The sequence below is a fragment of the Falco rusticolus genome, chromosome 2 (assembly GCF_015220075.1).
Source record: "Falco rusticolus isolate bFalRus1 chromosome 2, bFalRus1.pri, whole genome shotgun sequence".
Taxonomy (NCBI): Eukaryota; Metazoa; Chordata; class Aves; order Falconiformes; family Falconidae; genus Falco; species Falco rusticolus.
Window position 1 is genome coordinate 81,561,648 of NC_051188.1, and position 18,490 is coordinate 81,580,137.

An 18,490-nucleotide genomic window follows, 5' to 3' on the forward strand; every position below is an offset into this window, starting at 1 on the left:
ATTAGGCTTTACCAGCATGATTGGGTTGTGTGTTTTTTTCCCTTTTAATCTTTTTTAATGTCAGGTTCTATTGTGAGATTATTCTTGGTCTCACTTATATTGTGCGTGATATTTTCACAGAAAGTCAAAATTATATTTCTTGCCCTACATCTTGCCCTACATTTTTTTTTCTTTCCTTCCACTTGTTAAGCACCCTTTTTCATGGTCTTTGAAAGGACATCAATATGTTCTTTTCACTTGTGTAAATACTTGTTCATCAGCTTTAGCTGAAAAATTAGTCTAGCTATGCAAGTAGCATTTGGTAGGCAAACTGCTGCTTCAAACACCACTGCTTTTCAATAGTATAACTGAAGTTAGGCTCATAAATCCAAATTTAAGAAGCAAAAGCAGAACTATCTGAGAAGTCATCATCTAACAGTCTTCCCATTGGACTGGTAGGCAGATGTAAAACACTTTTAAAATAAGACTTTTCCTTAGCTGCCCAAGAGAGCATTCAGGACCTTGCCTTAGATAGGTAAATTTGCAGTATGTTTATTTTCCTCACCAAAATGACAGCTTTTGTTTTAGAAAAGAAACCAAAGTACATAAAGTCCAGGTAACGTTTACCTTTGCCATCTAACAGTCCCTGGAAACAAGTCTTGAAATATGAAAACATGTCAGTTATTGTGAAGGTTTAATTATCAACATATTTTCTTCATTAATTCAGTTTGCCCTTCACTTTTGTGCTGTCCCAATAGCTGTGCAAACTTCCTGCATTGTAAAACACAAATCTACCAATGTTATCAAGTGTAACACAGGCTCCTTTGCCAAGTAAGATAACTGTGGAATTGGTTTACTCTGCTACCCTAAACCTGTGTGAAGAAACATCTCTTTGTATGACTGGTTTGCCAAATTAATATTTTCAGAACTTGATTCCTTCATATACAGTAAGGATGATCTACTCTTTGTCCTGCTGTGGTACCATCTGAACATCCTCTGATCCCATTTTTGTTGATGCAGAGCTTGCATGAAAACCTGGCAACAGAGAATGGCAACAAGACTCCTTACTGGCTACGTTAGACCAACAAAGCTTGTTTGTCAAAATAGCATCATTAGTCTTTGGTAGATGTCCCCCCACTGCCATTATTGCTCCTTGTAATTTTTTCTAGATGTTTTTTCCACCAGAACTTGCTATGGGATAATACTGTGATCCTTCCTGGAATTCCCCAGATTATAGCATAGTTGCTAGAAAGTGGTAGTAACACTTACTCCTCTTAATCTCTGTGTTGTCTCTGCAGCCAGCGGATAACGCTAACAGCTGGCTTAAGTAGCTGGCTATTTTGACCGTGTGTTACACCTGAAACAATCCTCATGTGGCTATAATTGAATTAAGTCCTGCTAGTTGTTTCCTTAGTACCAAAAGGAACACTTGGCATTGCATATACCTGGAGGGGTCTGTCTTTTGCGCGCATCCAGAGGATAAAATGCTGGGTGACACATGAAGCAAGCCCTCCCAAGTCACTGGACAGGTTCTTGACAGCAACTTGCCAATACCTCTTTGCCTCAATTAAGTTCCCTGTAAGAGGGTGGAGTTTCCTCATACTCATCTGTCAGCAGCTCTTGCTAGAGGTGTCTGAATGCATGTCCTGCCCTCTTCAAGTTTAGCATCACTTTCATACAAGTATGTACATTTGGCATCTTTGGGAAGAACACCAATGTGAACCCTGTCTGCAACAGGGTGAATATTTAGTCTTACATATGCAGTACTTTTGACTAGGACCATAAACCTGTGCTAATGTCACCAGGTTACATACTGATCTACAACAGATCTGCAGAAAAAAAAAAAATTCTTCAGCCCTCTTGGGTGTCATTAATTTTCAGCACTATTGTGCTTATTAAAATGCAGTTAGATGTGGTCTTGTTTATGAATAAAAAATGTGATGGTCATGTTGTATTGGGATTTAATTAGCAGCTGGATAAGTGACTGCTGTATCTAAAGTTATAGAACTGAGTGGTGTTTCTTCTGTAATATCAGTGATATGTGTGCTGAAGCTAAACAATGTGCCTTATTTAAGCTTTTGTCCTGTTCTCTGGAAATCCAAGGACAGTATCTCCTGTCATAGTCTGCAGTATAGAGCCCATGAGCTTTAAAGGGATCTTTGGAAAACTAGGTAAAAATGCTTTCATTTTTCATTGTATATCTTAATTAGAGTGCAGTCAGAGAATGGAAAGTCTGTGAGACTCTCAGTTGCCATCAGTTTAAGCAAGGCAAAATGACATCACATCTTTTGTTTTTTCCCCTTTTTGCTGACAATTTGTAAGCAAGACCTTGGAGAACTGAGAAGAATACTTCTGAATCTTTCAGAAGCTGGGCATCTGGTGTCTTGAAAAGGAAGCCAAGTAAATTCAAAGATGTTAAGTTACTACAGGGCCTTGGTAGGTGTTATTACTGGAATGCACATCTGTGTTATTTTAACTCTTTACTAGATTTGAGGATGTGGGCATTCCTGTCACAAGATGCTGCATCATTAATCAAATTTGCTGGTAGCCTCAAAAGCGAGTCTGAGGATTGAATAGGCTGAGGCTGGTGATGGCATCTTCCAGACTCCCACAAAGGATGTCCTCGCTTGTGAATGAAGAGCAGTCATTGGCAGGAGTGTAGGAAAGGCTGGTCATGATTCAGTCTCATTGAACCTGCCCTGTAAATAAATGGGCATCTTTCCTTTTTTGTGCTAGCCGCCTGGCAGTAATTGCAAGAAGGAAGTTCATAATTAGGCCTTTTTAATTAAAAAAAAGATAGATAATATTTATATTACAGCAGCCTAAAAGAAGCAAGATTATATACAGCAAATCTGCAAAGTGATCTCTGTCAAAGGAGACTGTAAAGCAAGATCTTCCAAGGTATGTTTATGGATCAAGCAGATTGACTGGAAGACTGGCAGCTGTGACCTAATGGTAGCACGAGGATGAAAGCGGTAAGAGAAATGAACTGGAAATAAAGTATGCATTTCTTAATTAAATCCGAATGGAAAGAAACTTCCTCAGTCTTAACTCTCCCAGACTCCAGGGTCTGTTCCCTTGGAGATAAGGAAAAGGAGCTATGCTCCCACCTAGCTTCTTTAATTCAGGCTGCTGGGAGACAAGCAATTGTATCTGATTGTAAGAACCAATTTTGGTTTCCCTTGAGAAGTTGATTGAGGTCTACAGAAAAACAATTAAAGAAATGTGTATTTCATACAGGAACATCTGGCTGAGCATACTGGGTTTCACACGTCTGTAAAATTTTATGTGAGGTTTCACTGGTTTTAGGCAAGAAATTTAATAACCTGGAGTATCTCAGAAACAAAACTAGTGAGGCCAGTGTTACTCTTGCTTTAAAGGCAGTAGTTTAGTTGTGAGAGAGCATGTGTGCTGAGCATATGTTCAGAAATGTTAGGAGCACATGCTCATTTAATGTCTTTCTCCCAAATGAAACTCCTCTTTTCTCCTGTTCCCATTAATTTTTGCCCATTTACCTGCTTTTAGGAGTGGAAGGAAGGTTTTTTTAAGACTAATTCTAGAAGTACTGAGAAGTTTTCTCTTGATTTTATCCGCTTTGTTGCTAGGTTTAATTTAGGTGTTGAAAGCCACATGCAGGCCTGGTTTCAAAGAGTGTTTAGAAACAAAATCCCTATAAATCTGTGTTTCACAAGACACCAAAATGCTTTTTGGAAAGATGGGTTTAGTGTCCAAACCAAAAAAAAATCCCATTCTAGTAGGAAGGAGACTCAGTTAACTTTTCTCAGCTGATTGGAACAAATAGTTATATTCACTTTTAAATTCAGAACAGATCCTCAATTTCCCTTTCTAAATCGCTTCAGTGTTGGCTTTTTTCTTCTCATTCTGCCTTTTTTTTTTTCAGGAAAGACAAGTATTCAAGGGATTGCATGGCTGATATGGCAGAGTGAAGATGGACATCATTCCTATAATATTGTTCCCAATTATCTTCTTTCCTTTTCAGGATGCATGTTTCAAGCCAATATGTCTAGCTGTGCTACACTTAAAATGGAATTACTTTTGCTGACCAAATTTCGCAAAACACTCTGGCATCCATGGCTGATAATCTCAAATTAGATATTGAAAGATATTTGGAGGATATTATGGTGTGACTTAATATTGTAGCTTTGCACCATTAATTATCCAGGTTTTCTTGTGCTGCGTTTATATATTCTAAGCTGTATATCTTTTTACCTGTAGGATATCTGGCAGTATTGTAAACAGCTGAGCATGTGAGCTCCTGAACAGTTCTCAAAGAAGGGAACTTTAATGAAGTTCAACACTGTTACAGTTTTCCAAGTAGTCCTGTATACCTCTCATCTTGGTCCAGCTAGTTGCTGTGTTTTATTGAGAACTATGATTACACAAGAGGCTTAGCCCCAAAGACACATATTGTTAGATGCTATGGGTTAAAACAAAACCAAAAACCACTCCCACAAACCAAACTGAAAGGATAGTTTCCCACAGGGCAGCAGATGAAAAGCTGAGTGTCAGAGACGGGTACAGAGTTACAGCCTGAAGTGATGCTTTTCTGTTTCTTATTTTCCTTCTCACATCTTTGTATCTTAACATTTCTGTGCTTTACATGAATGACACTAGGTTTTTAAGTTGAGAGACCAAGGCATGCGTGAGGTACCAGTGCCGTGATTCAGCAGAGGGCACTATGTGCCTATAAACCTATGTAACTGTGAATTAACATGCAGAGTGACATCTTGGTGAAGTTAGCATCAGTTACTCCAAGGTTTAGACGATTTAGCTGAGGGAGTATCTGTGCTCATGCAGCGATGCAGAGAATGCACCATACCATCTTGTTTCTTCCAATGAAAGCTGACTGTATTTATAAGATGTTTATACTGTGCTATAAAAAATGCATGGATCATTGGCACCAGGGGCTTCAATTCACAGTATTGCATCCCACTCAGGCACTGCCTTGGTACGTAGTGTTTAGGGGAGCATGAAGTTGCCTTGTGCCTGCAAAAGCAGACTTTCTCCTGAGATCCTACTCTGCATTGAGGTACTGGTGGTATTTCCTGGCAGAGTATGTCCTTTCTCAGCTAATCATCTACTCACTCTGACAGGAGAAAGTGTGTGGGATCCAGTCCCTATGCCCTCCCGGATGCTGGGGCTGATGTTCAAGGGGCTACTGATACTCAGTTGCCATGCTGTGGGGTTTTTTCTCCCTGTAATAACCCACTTCTAATGTCAACTATTTGACCTGAAACAGAGCTGATGTATGCAGAAAGTTTATTTCTGTACTACTTATATTACATGGGTCCAGTATAACTGAGCCAAACATTGGTTGACGTGAAACAGATGGATGAGAAAATCTACTGGGAATTGTAATATTTGTGAGAAACACTGGATTTCTCATTTCCCTGTTTGTTTATTCCTGAGACAGCTGGCTTGCATGAGTTTCCTCCCTATAGTTTCAGCTTCTTCAGTATGCTGTAGCCCATACTGCGGCAACAGCCTTTGTAAGCAGCAAGTGACCCATACAATAGCAGGTAGACCTCTAACTGCTGATGCTGGTGTTCTGTCTTTGGAAGCATTGCAAGTGGCATCATGAAATGGTTTCTAAAAAATGTATGTGTCTGTATTAAGTACAGTTAAGCCCTTAAAAAGAAAAAAAGGTAAGAAATACTTCTGAGCCTTATATACTAGTGTTGAAAATATGTCACATGATCAGAAGAGGTGGTTATTATTGCTGCTTTTGTACTACTCTGATTTTGGTATAACAATATTTGAAAAGGAAATATTTTGAGCATCTTGGGGCATATTTTTCATCTGTGTTGTGTTCTTCTTTAGAGATTTTAAAGAACCAGGAAGTAATGGAGAATGCTATTCCCAACAATATGATGGAAATAGGCAAATTTTGCCTAAACGTCAAAAAGGTGGTTGTATTTGCATAAGTGCAAGTTCATCAGAAGTAGAGCTGAAACGTTTAATTTTGTTGGAAACTGCTCAGAGCTATGTGTAGTCTTTCTGTAGCACTGCTATTTTTGTTTCTGTGTAAAGCCTAGTCTTGCAGTCTCTTCTCAAACAAAACGCTGACAGCTCCTGGAGTTTTGTCTATGTAGGAAGTAAGGATCAGGCCTTAGGTAAAGTCTTAGGAGCTCTTGAAAGTAACTTTCAGAGGAGACTCCTAACTTTTGATGATTGTTTTGATTTTTCCAGATTGAAGTTTGTTCTTATGCTTTATGGGACTTGTCATCCCAGATTTCTGCACAAGAGACATACCTAAGATTTCCCTTTCAGCTGTTCAAATGCAGTGAAATAGAAGAATACTGAAACGAAGACATGTTTTCTGTGTCTCTTAGCTGTGCACTCATGAGGAAGCACTACAGGGAATTCATAAGACTTGAGTTAACTCAGAGGGGATAACTCAGGACTGCCTCTGGCAGAGCAGGAAGCTCAGAACAAAATCAATTGTTGGAATAAACAAGTCTGATACTGTCCTGTTTTTTTGAGCACAGCAGTATATGTGTTTTTATAAACCTAAATCTGGGAAATGCGAGGTAATTAAAACCGAACTGATATGCTTGGTCATTGGAATACCGACATGGTGTTCAGAGTAGTGAAGGGTGGCTCCAGTGTTCAGAAGGCGGCACAGTAGAACTGACTTCTTGCTGCCATTGGAGTTCGTTACAAAATTTTAATGTGTCCAAAAAGGCTAAGAGGTAATTACCAACATGGTTCGGATGTTACTAGCTGGGGTAGGAAGGTACTGAGTCTGAGAGCATTTGCTTTTCATTCATAGCCCTTTGGCAGCAGAGTATGAAGGTATGCCCCAGTTCAAATTAATTTCATATTGAGAGACTCCCTGATAGTACCCAAACGTCTGTGTCAGGACCAATGTTTCTAATGGAACTTGCTGAGTTAATCTCCATCTACAGGGGTATGTGTTTTCCTGATTCCAGTTTAATGTATTTAGTATGGTTGAGCACAAGAGCTGTAGAAATGCACTTTTGTTCCATGCTGAATGAAAACAAAACAAAACCAAACAGACAAAAACCCAAAACCAAAACCAATCCTCTATTTTCTGGAGTATGTGAACGTGTGCTGTGATGTCCATTCTTAAACTGAAGACGCTAGGTTTTCAGCCTTGGTGCCTCTGGTTCATGGAGTGACTGGACATCTACTCTGGCTCTGACAAAACTGCTGTTTGAAAACTTCTTAAAATTTGATGTTTGGCATTTTACAAACCATAATCTATCCTCAAAAGCACTGCAAAATGAAATTGTAGTTTTGCAGCTACTTCTTCATATGTCCATGTACCAAAGAATGAAATCCTTTCCTCCCACACTTTACTTTCTAACTTTCATTACCTTGTTGTTTCTGACAAGGTTTCTATTAGAGTTCTGCATTTGTACAAATACTAGCTGAAAAAGCAGTTGTTTCTTCACTTTTTCTAACCTGCTGGGATTTTTTTTGTAAACTAATTTTCTCTTATTCTTTTCCTTATGTTTGATTTTTGGTCTTACTGCTTTTGAAGTATCTCTCTCTCTGAATTAGAATTCCTTGAAGTTGTTAGCCGGCATTTTCCTAGGTTATATCTCATTATGTTTTTTCTGGACTGAGTTTTTACTCTTTCAGGATCCCTTTGTGCCCTTTTACTGTCCCTTCTGGTGCTTGTAAACAGCTGCGTATTTGAATAATACAATCTCTGTCCCTTCCTTCACATTATTAATAAGGAGGCTAAATCAGATCAAGCCTGCCACTCCTTTCTGTAAGTGGTATTTGCATACTTCTCCTCAGCAAGACACAATGTTGTTGTTATATCTGGTTCAATAATTAAATCTTGATGCAGTATTTCTTTTTAAGCTAGTGTAAATATTTTTTTAGTGATGAATCGGTGTGGCGTTGAGTCAAATATCTATTAGAATTTAGTACTTCCACCAACTGACAGTCATGCTGATGCACTGCCCGCTTAAATACATAATTTAATGTAAGTTTTGAAAAATCAGATGTGGCACACAATATGGCCTGTATTGTTTATCTATTTTATGGAGTCCAGAATACACTGTGAAAAAATGAGTAACCACATAATGCTAATGAGCATTTTTCCCTGAATTTTAAAAACTGTTATGCTGCCATCCATATAGTCAGCCAGAAAGATCCCATGTGAATAAAATAGCTCTAAAATTACCTGTTGGCTTGTACTCATAATTAAGCTAGACTTTCTGAATATCTAGTAGTGGAGATAGAGATATGTAACATTTAAGTATTAAGTATGTAACGATGTAATTATAACATTTGTATTGGTCACACTATTGGTTTCTGGAATTTATGGCTAAGGTGTTGGATAGGAAGAATGAGTCATTAATAGTAAATGCTACATTTTCTGTAGGGCTGGGGATTTTTATGTTATCAGAAACCATTTTTTTTTTTCCAGGAAGGTCTCTGAGCTATGATTTTAGTGTGTAGTAAAGCTCATCACAGCTGCTTTTGTCTGATTTTGAAAGAAAAAAAAGCCCACTAAATAAAATTAACAGTTCAGTCTTTTCATGAACATTTAGGAGAAAAAAATGTAACATATGGTTTTTTTCAGTAACAAATAGCAAGTTTTTCATATCAGTTGTGCGGTGCTGTTCCATCTCACTTTTTTGGTCTGATCTTAGTGACTCTACTGCAGAAGTGCCCAGTATAAAGCTTTGAAGATACAAAGCAGTATCAGTTCTGCACACAACTGACTTAAATCAACTGTGCATCACGCTTCAGTCGCACATACGGAATAACAGGATTACAGAATGGTTGAGACTGGATGGGACCTCTGGAGGTCATCATGTTCAAACACCGTGCTCAAGCAGGGTCACCTAGAGCTGGTTGCCCAGGACCGTGTCCAGGCAGCTTTTGAGTATCTCCAAGGGTGGAGACTCTACAAACTCCCTGAGCAACCTGTGCCAGTGCTTGGTCACCCTCATAGTGAAAAAGTATATCTTGATGTTCAGAAAGAACCTCCCATGTTTCAGTTTGTGCCCACTGCCTCTTATTCTGCGTGTGCACACAGACACAATCTGTCAGAGGCTGTTAACATGTATTGATTAAATTTGTACTTCCTTCCAGTGAACACTTAACTATTTGGTGCAGCTTCCCATGCATAGAAGCCATGATTTATGGGGGAGTTTAGTTTTGATTATGTTTTTGTTTCTCATCTTGTAGGGTAAGTCTTACCCCTTTAAAGGTCCATTTCCTCCTATGTGGAATCCGTTGGCCTACCTGGACTACAACAACTTATGGAGGACCATGGATGAAATGGGAAAGGAGGTATGGCACGAGCAATTGTAGCTGACTGTCTCAGCTCAGCTTTACCTCCATGAGGGGCAGAGTGAAGATGGGGCTAAGATGCAGACAAAGCTACTGTAGTTTGAACAAACCTGGTACTGGCAAGAGCAGCATCGTGCCATGCATTTTGGTGTGCACTGGTGGTCAGAGTGTGTGTATAAGTGGCATCCTTGCAGGCTCTACTGAAGGCCATGCTGCTGAAGCTGCCTGCGGTCATACCTTTGCTTTTCTGAATATATGAACATTAGGATTTATGCATGTGATTTTTAGCACTTTGCCTGACGATTGGGTAAGTAATAGTTTAAAAGGCTTGTAGACCTCAAATGTATGCCCATTTCTGCCCTCATCTTCAACTTGCCCATTTTACTTTGTTACCAGTAGCGTATGTTTTCATTGACTGAGCTACTGGGCTTTGGGAAGAGGTTGCCGTTACTTGCATAGACGAATGGGAGAGACATTCCCCAGCACTGTAGTTTGCCTTTCTAGGCAAAGTTCATAACTCTAAAATTATTCTCTAAATCTCCTAATAAAAAATAAATAAATAAATCTTAAAACAAGCAAACAAACAACAAAAACCCCTAAAAGCATCCTCTGTTAAGTTCACTATATTACCTGCCGGGAATTTGCAGGCTGAATTACCATGTAAAGATGAGATTGTGTTTGTTGTCTCTTTCTTATGCTACTCATTCATTTGATGATGAATACTCTTTTATGTCTCCTTAGATTCCCAGTGAAGCTCCATGGAAGGCTCCACATGCAGAAGAATGGGACAAAATGACTATGCAAGATTTCATAGATAAAACTTGCTGGACAAAGTAAGAAACTCTTTGATAGAAAATATAATAGCTTATATTTCATATACCTTAGAGCTCCAAGTAAGTGTTACTGCTGTGTAAACAGATATAACTACCACTAGAATACAGCCTTTTTAAAGAAATGGGGTGATAAAATCTTGTAATAATGGACCACAACACATGTCAGCACACACAGTAGATTCTGTTTTATTTCCCTAACTTTTTAGACTAGAATAAAGATAAAAGGAAAATGTATTTGGGGAGGGATATGGGTAGTACCTTCATCTGTAACGTGCACTTTTTTTCTCTTTACTGTGTGGCTAACCTTTAAGAGAGGAATGCTCTGGCTACAGCAGGTTTTTGAATCGAACTTGATGGAACAACACACATTTATTCTGTGCTGGACCAGCTGATTTTACCAAATTGCTATAAAAATAACGTTTGTCTTGAAATAGCACTAAATCACTTTAACACCTATCATTCTATTGTTTAACTGCTGTACCATATACCAACTAGGGAAACTGAAAATGCTTCCTGTTTTTATGTATATATCAAAGCAGTTTTTCTTTACTTGCCATTCAACGACGGTTTGATTGGTTTTCTTCGCGCTGAAGAAAAAAATCATTAATTCTGCCTCGCTGTAAATCAATTCAATTTCTACAGCAACCTCTTCAGAATTGCTAAGCACCTGACACACGGCTGCCGTGAACCTGCACGAGCTTGGTGCAGAAGCCTGCTAGCACCCACTCAAGCTGACACTGTCCTCAACAGAGGCATTTTTACAGCTTCAGCCAGCCTCTAGAGAGAAACATCATCATTGTTAATGGACAGTAGGCTCTTGTCCAAAATCTTTTAATCTTCTGGTTGTTTTGCTTTAACAAGAGTGACAATTGCATAAAAGCATATAGAAAGCCTTTGTCATTTGTATCACTGTCCATATTTAGTAAAACCAGATAGAAATGTATGCTTTTAGTTTTGCTGGCCATCTGAACCTCTGATTTGGTAAGGAACTATACAAGTTAGCAAAACGCCACACATCAGTAGTCATTCAGGGTCTGATAGCTCATGGACTACAGTGATTTTTTCAAACTCTGATGGAATAAGACTTGACATTTTACCTGAATATTGGCATAACTGTCAGCCTCCCTTAATTCCAAGATGCTTTTCAGATTTTGTATGTGCATCTCAGCTTGATTTGCTCAGTTTGTTCAAGATGTAGGTAACATGCCATAGAAACTTCCCAGCCTGGAAGGTAATGATCCAGAAGGGTAATATTCTACTATTTCCTGCCATCTAACAGACTGTACCAATTTGCTTTTGGCTAGAGTTGCAGGCTGGAAATACCCCAAGTGCTCTTGGTTGAAATCATACTGCCATTTCTAGGTAAAATCCCAGGAAAAACTGGGGAACAGAAATGCTGAAAAGCAATGAGAGGTGGCAGAAACTAGGAGAATTTAACCACCATCTAATAGCTTCTGCTTATGAAATATTAATAAATGCATGCAGTAATTCTCCCATTAGACAAAATATCTTTCAGAACTGATCATGTTTTACAGTATGTGTTTATACAGACAAAAAATGATACATATTTTCTGTATTATTTTTGTCTGTCGAGAATGAAGCCAGAATGCACCCATATTTCAGAAAATGGGTCAGCTTTTTACTTCAGTGGGACTTTGCATTTTTAGAAAGGACAGAGGATGCCTTTTTTCTATATAGAACTACAGCTGTTTGAAATCTTATTTCTGAGGGGGTGGGGTGGGTGTTTTGGTTTTTTTTGGGGGGTATTGTTTTTTGGAAAGTTCAAAGACTGCAGAAAGAAAGAAGCAACTAAGTCAATTCTGCACTGGCTTTGGAAGTTATTGATTGCCTGATGCCTTGCATATGAAATGCCTATAGAATCTCAGACCCTGTCAATCACAATGCAGTTAAGCAGAGCGTCTCCTGGTCCTGTCTATGTCCCTTTAAATTCCTCCTCAGAGTGAGGGCAGAGGAAGTATTTACTTCTAACAGGAGGAATGTTTCCCTGAGCCTTAATTAACTCTGTCCTAGTGCACCCCAGAATCTTGTATAGGTTTATACAGTGATTTTCAGTAGAACTGTTGTGAAAGCACCAACCAGAGTTCATAAAGCAATGATCCTTTTTCAGACACAGGCCACTTTTTCAGTTCTGTGTTCATCACCATTGGCTGCCAGAACACTATTTAAAATACTGAGTTGAGGAACCAAAAGTATCCTTTCCCCTTTCTTGCCAGACTTTTGCATGAATGTGTATATGCTGTTTCTTTGCTTCTGGCTTCCTACTTACATTTCTTTCCTTTTTGTGTTCCATCTGCAGCACCCTCCCTGAGCACAGCAGAGGAACAGGCAGTGAGAGGATGCTGACTAACCCAGAGAGCTTAGATAATTAGCTTAGAAAAGTTCACTAACTTTTTTTATGACAACTGTTGAATAATCTTTGTGCTGTGTGCTTGAGGGGCAGGCATTTAGCAGGTGCTCTGAATCTAGGGTGACAAGCAAATTGTATTAGTAACATAGAATGACAAAAGCCTTCATGGGCTCTTGTGTCTCCTGAAGCCCTAATTCAGTTGGAATACAGTAGTGCTTGATTAGCAGTTTTTTGTAGGGTTACTTGAAAAATGTTGCATAAAGGGAATTGATAGTTTCCTACTTCAACTGAAATTAAGAAATCCTTTGCCCACAGTGAAAGAAGAGGTTGCCAAAGACAGTCTCTCCCCTACTCAAAAACAATCTTGTCACCCTTCTTCAGTTTTTAAATTAACTCACTTTCTTGTCTTTGTTGCAGTGCTGCCAAGAGTTTTGCAACTCTGTTTGTGAATGTGGATGTCACTTCTGAACCCCACGAGGTCTCTGCCCTTTGGTTTTTGTGGTATGTGAAGCAGTGTGGTGGGACAGCAAGGATATTCTCAACGACCAATGGAGGACAGGTACTGTCAGCCATCACCTTCTGCGGCTTGTGACAGGCCTTGTCTTGATTTCATTCTTTTGCTTGTTTATTTTAGTTCAGAGGGCAAACTGAGCCATCCATGATTTTGAGCCAGTAGCACATTGATAACTAGTTCTATTCATTTACACATTAATCTGGATGTTGCAAAATAGTGTTGAAGGCTGTTCCTGTGCTGAAGGCATTGGCCCCGGGATCAGCAGATTTGTATCCCGACTCTGGCTTCCTTTTGGGCTCTGTTTAGAACATGTACTTTGCCTATCCATGCTGACAAAATAAGGTTTTACTTATGCTTATTTCTGTCATGAGGCTGAAGCAAGCCTTACCACTTTGGAAGCACTTAATGGAGATGTCAATATTAGCTGCACAAATCTGTAGAGTGCTCCACATTAATACTGAAAATATAGCCCAGAGCTGGGTTCCTAAAGATGCAAGCTTCCAAGGATTACAATTCTTAAGATTTTAAAATAATTCTGAAGAAATTGAACACCCCTGCTTAAATAGGATACTCCTTTGAAAAGTTTGAAATCTGGTGCATTAGTGCTGCTTTTGCATTTCAAGGAAGTAAAGACGCTGCTAATGATCTTCTACTTGAGAAATGCAAAATTTACTAATTGTATGAGAAACAATTGTATTTTTGGAAATGCAAATTATTTAATAATAAATAATACTTAAAATTACAAATTCATTAAAACATGTTAAAATGCATAAATATTCATATATAATCAACAATGATAGATAATGTAACTGCAAATATGTTTAATAAAATATTGTTTGAGTTCTGTATTACGTTAGAGGTAATTTGAGTTTAAATTAAGTCAGATTATATACTGCAGGAGACATTTTTGGAGTGAGCTACGTCATTATACCTTGTTATTTATTGTGAGGATCAGGGGTCCTACCTCTGATACACAGACCTCCGCAGGGGTAAGAGTGAACTCAGAGAAGGGCTGAAAAGTTTAAGCACTTTTCAGAAGTCTTGCTGATTCACACAGGCCTGTCAAATCCATTTGGAGACCACGTGAGAAGGGATTTTCTCATGGAGTTGCTGATACTTCTAGTTTTGGCTGGTGGTCAAAAATGGGAAGTACCTGAGGAGCTCACCGAAAGAGAAAATAACACGGATGTGTTTTCCTGGTGAGATTGCCAAACTTCCCAAAAATGTTTTGATAACAATGGGAAGAATGGGGTTTGTTTTCGATGCCAAGCAAAATGTTTTTCATGATACACCCTTCACAAGTGCCAGTCTGCTGAATCTGCTTTGCTGAGTTGTTTTCTGTGTTTCAGGAGAGGAAGTTTGTTGGGGGCTCTGGCCAGATAAGTGAGAAAATAATGGAGCGCCTGGGAAGCCGAGTGAAGCTGAGGAAGCCAGTTGTCCACATTGACCAGTTGGGTGAAAGTGTCATAGTGGAAACATTAGATCATGAATTATATGAGGTACTGAAACCTTTAACATTTAAGCAACTGTTAGTGCTGGGATAGCTAGAAAAACTTTAGCTTTTCCTTTTCGACATCTCCAAAATCCTGTACAAAAATGCAGCAGATTTAACTGACTGAGAGGAAGTCACACTTCCTGATTGTGTCAAAGAAATAGCAATGATAGAGCTTTAAAGTGATGCCTGAAAAGCAAAGTGTAAATTCAAACTCTTCCTTTGCTAGTGTCTCATCTTTGTGTTCAGTTACCTTCCAAATTAGAGGGTAACTGTAAGGTAAAAAAAAATGCAGCTTAGTAATAGATTTTCTGTGAAAAACATTGCAGGCTTTGCTTCCAAGTTGTAACAAAGGAGTCCAGATGGAAGGGAGACCAATGGACTCTTAAAACATAGTGCTTTTTTTGAAACATTGGAGAAAGAGCAGCTGCCCATCATTCAAACAGATGGCTGTTTATATAATGTTTGTTTGTTGTTTAACAAGCAAGATTTTGTGAGGGTTCAGTTTTGCAATTCTTATGCTAAATGCCAAAATTGCTTCAGAAGATACGCCTTGCAGCCTGCCCAGGTGTCTGCCAAGATCATTAGAGCAGTATGTTTAGAATGAAGTAGTGGATAATATATTGGCTTATGTATAATTTCTTTTCCAGGGCAAATATGTGATCAGTGCCATTCCCCCAGCTCTTGGTTTGAAGATTCATTTCAACCCACCTTTGCCCCCAATGAGAAACCAGCTCATCAACCGAATTCCCATGGGTTCGGTCATCAAGTGCATTGTGTACTATAAGGAAACTTTCTGGAGGAAGAAGGGTATTACATTTTTTTTTAAAGGAATAGTAGTGACTGAGAGGGGAAAGAGGGTACGTGGTAACGGAGCAGACTTTGAGTTTAGAGTATGCAGGACCTTAGAAGGAGACTTCATACACTTCTATGCCATTTTTGCCATCCCTTGTTTGAGAAACTTGAGAGATCGATTGGGAAGAGAGGGTGGATGGGGGAATAAAAAGAAGGAGGTTGGCATGAAGGGATAACTCATTCCTGTTGCTTATTGCCTTGGTTGTTCTTTGTTATCCTTTCCTTTTCTTTTAGTGGCACCTGGGTATGAGATGAGTCTCTCCCACTTGTACAGTAATGTAAAGGTACAAGTGATGTGTGATGGAAAGAGGTTTTATACCATCGGTTATCAGCCTGTAGAAATTCTGCCTTCTGCATGCACTGGGCAGGATTAATTTAAGGTGTCCTCACATAGAGATCCCCATCTGAGCTAGTCATCCTGAACTCTCTTTACATGCTGAATACTTCCATCATGATTCCTCAGCTCTCTTTTAGAACGTACCAAATCTAAGACAAAGTGCAGTGTAATAGCACCCATTTCTCATCACTGGTTTATGAGTCCACATCTGCATTTGTGTACAAATGTCATCCATCCTTCATCTTTGTGAATGATTTTAAGACTTTTGTATCTGGGCATATTCTGGCTATTTGGTTTGGGATGGGTTGGCAAGAGGTGACTCCCATTTCCTGATAGAACCACTAGTATGCATACTGTGCTTTGCTAACACCATTGTTCTTCTTTTAAGAACAATTTATTTTCTCCAAACCCTTCTTGTAAGAATAACTGTGTTTTCAAAACAATGTATGAACATTAATGTCATATATGGAAACAACTGTGGTAGTGGTGCTTGAACATCTTCAGAATCTGAGAGCAATCTGTTTCAGTGCAATTAATAATTACCTTGCTAACTGGGTTACAGAATAATTTATTTTTCTATCATGAATTCAACAATAGGAGATTCCTTTACTGACTTTCTGTTTTAAAGATGCTTGAAAAGTATTGTTGATTTTCAGCACATCTCAGATCTAAACTTTCCCTTCTGGAGATCATCTAGCACTTCTTTGACTCAAGGCAACACCACACTACACCGCCTTGCAGATCAGCAAGGGAGCTGTGTGCTAATCTTTGTTACTTGATGTGGGTCACTTGGTTATTTTGTTTTCCTTTGTTTTCATTTCTCCCTGTATTAGAATCAGAATCAGAGAATGACAGAGATTGGGAGGGACCTCCGGACATCATCTAGTCTCATGCCTTGCTCAAAGCAAGGTGAATTTAGGTCGGGTTGTTTAGGGCTTTTCCATTCAAGTTCTGAGTATTTCACAACTCCTTGGAAGCTTGTTCCAGCGTTTGGTTACCTGGATCCTAACTTCTTTTACACTTTGTGCTTAACAGGGTATTGTGGTACCATGATCATTGAAGATGAGGATGCTGCAATTGGTTTAACACTTGATGATACTAAGCCTGATGGCAGCTTTCCTGCCATAATAGGGTAAGAGACAAAGAAAGTGTCTAGTTAATGCCTTTTTATTTTGTTTTAGAGGCAACAATTGAACCTGCTACTTTTGAAGGGAGACACTTTAAAATAGTAATTTTTTAATACTTTAAAAGGGTTGAGTTTCTCAGTGTGTGGTGAATATATTCTATGATTTTTTCTTTCAAAAAAAGTTATCTCTATGATTTAATCGCTAGTTTAAAAAATTAAATTCTGTTTTTCTTCTTTTTCTAACTGTCACCTTTGGCCTTTTTCTGTGGCAAAGTACAAAACTGGAGAAGAGGAAAGGAAGGAGAAGAAAAAAAGGGGTTGTTGCAGAAATGTAAAATTTTCTCCAAATATTTTACCTCCCCCAAATCTTTCAGTTCTTTAAGTGAAAAATTGTTTTCTAGTATTATAGTTTGTTTGGTTCTGTTTCTTTAAACAGCCAGAAAGCATGATCAGTCTTAGAAAGTTTATTAAATGATAATTTCCACTTCAATCCCAGGCTTCATCTCTTGTTGCTATATGCCTGCACCCACTGCTGTGTAAAATTAAGGTCATTGGGAAACAGCTCATACAAATATTCTAGCCTGAATCTCAGAGTAATTCCTTCCACAGTGAGTCCTTCAAGCAGCCGGCAAAGCAAATAACATTGTACAGCGAGGTGAAATGGGTATTTTGGATGGAGACCCAAAAGCTAATATTATGAATTGCAGCATCCCATCATAGGGTACTGGCATTTTAAATAATGTAGTAACATAATGGAAGTAAATTGTTTGTGGTCTTCCTACAGCTTCATTCTTGCTCGGAAATGTAGAAGGCTGACAGGTCTCACAAAAGAAGAAAGGTAAGCACAAACACTGGAGATCTGCATGGAATCTGCATCAAAATCTTGTTACAAATGACCAGAGCAGGAAAAAAATGCCCCGATTTGAAGGAATGTGTCTGTAACCTTGTGACAGTTTGCAGACATGTCACTTTAAGGAAGAAGGTATTGCTTGTTTTTGGATGAAGGCCCCACAGGGTTCCCACAAACCAGCAGCAGATGTGGCAGGTAGCCCCTGCCCTTGGGAAACTCTGTGGTCCTGGTTCTCATTTTCCAGCAGAGCTGCTCTGCTTATATGGCTCTAGCAAAAGAACTGCTTTAAGCTGCTGAATATGAAAGTAGTGTAGATATTCTGCTGCCCTCACTGGGAAGGGTCCAGTGCTAGCCTCACCCCTGACACCACCACCACTGCCCTGCCCTGCTGTTTCGCTGGCTTCCTGCAACTGCACTGAGCTCTTTGAAAGCTTGTTGGAAAAGACAGGTTTGGCCACTATGCTTGATTTTTTTATTTTTTTTTTTCTAATCACCCTGGAGGATCCTTTCAGTATTTGTAACTTAGTGGAACCTTGAGGCTGCTGTAGCTGCCATGAACAAGACTCCAGCATCATGAAGGGGTCAAAAAGCTGCCTCCAGCTCTCCACCTTTAGTTATGGGGGGAAAAAATGTCCTTCAGGCACAGATGAAAGTCTTTTTTACTGTCTTCTTGAAACAAATCTCTGCATACAGTACAGCTCTTTGGTTTATTACTAAAATAGAATTTACAAAGTAATGAGTTTTTTCCATCACACTGATTCACAGTATCTGATCAAATTAAAGCTACAAGTAAAGAGTGTGGGTATGAGAGCCTCATTTTGACATGGAGAAAATGC

General features: G+C 39.0%; 1 protein-coding gene across 4 annotated transcripts in view; it reads left to right on the top strand.

The window, feature by feature from the left end:
- The window catches only part of LOC119143051 (amine oxidase [flavin-containing] B-like), a 55,256-nt gene that overhangs the window by 24,362 nt on the left and 12,404 nt on the right, over positions 1-18,490 (top strand). For all 4 annotated transcript variants that reach the window (XM_037376832.1, XM_037376833.1, XM_037376834.1 and 1 more), the window contains exons 4-10: positions 9,175-9,279; positions 10,021-10,112; positions 12,898-13,039; positions 14,344-14,493; positions 15,137-15,296; positions 16,714-16,810; positions 17,589-17,642. In XM_037376832.1, coding sequence (XP_037232729.1) covers positions 9,175-9,279; positions 10,021-10,112; positions 12,898-13,039; positions 14,344-14,493; positions 15,137-15,296; positions 16,714-16,810; positions 17,589-17,642 — 800 coding nt within the window. The remainder of the gene's footprint in view (positions 1-9,174; positions 9,280-10,020; positions 10,113-12,897; positions 13,040-14,343; positions 14,494-15,136; positions 15,297-16,713; positions 16,811-17,588; positions 17,643-18,490) is intronic.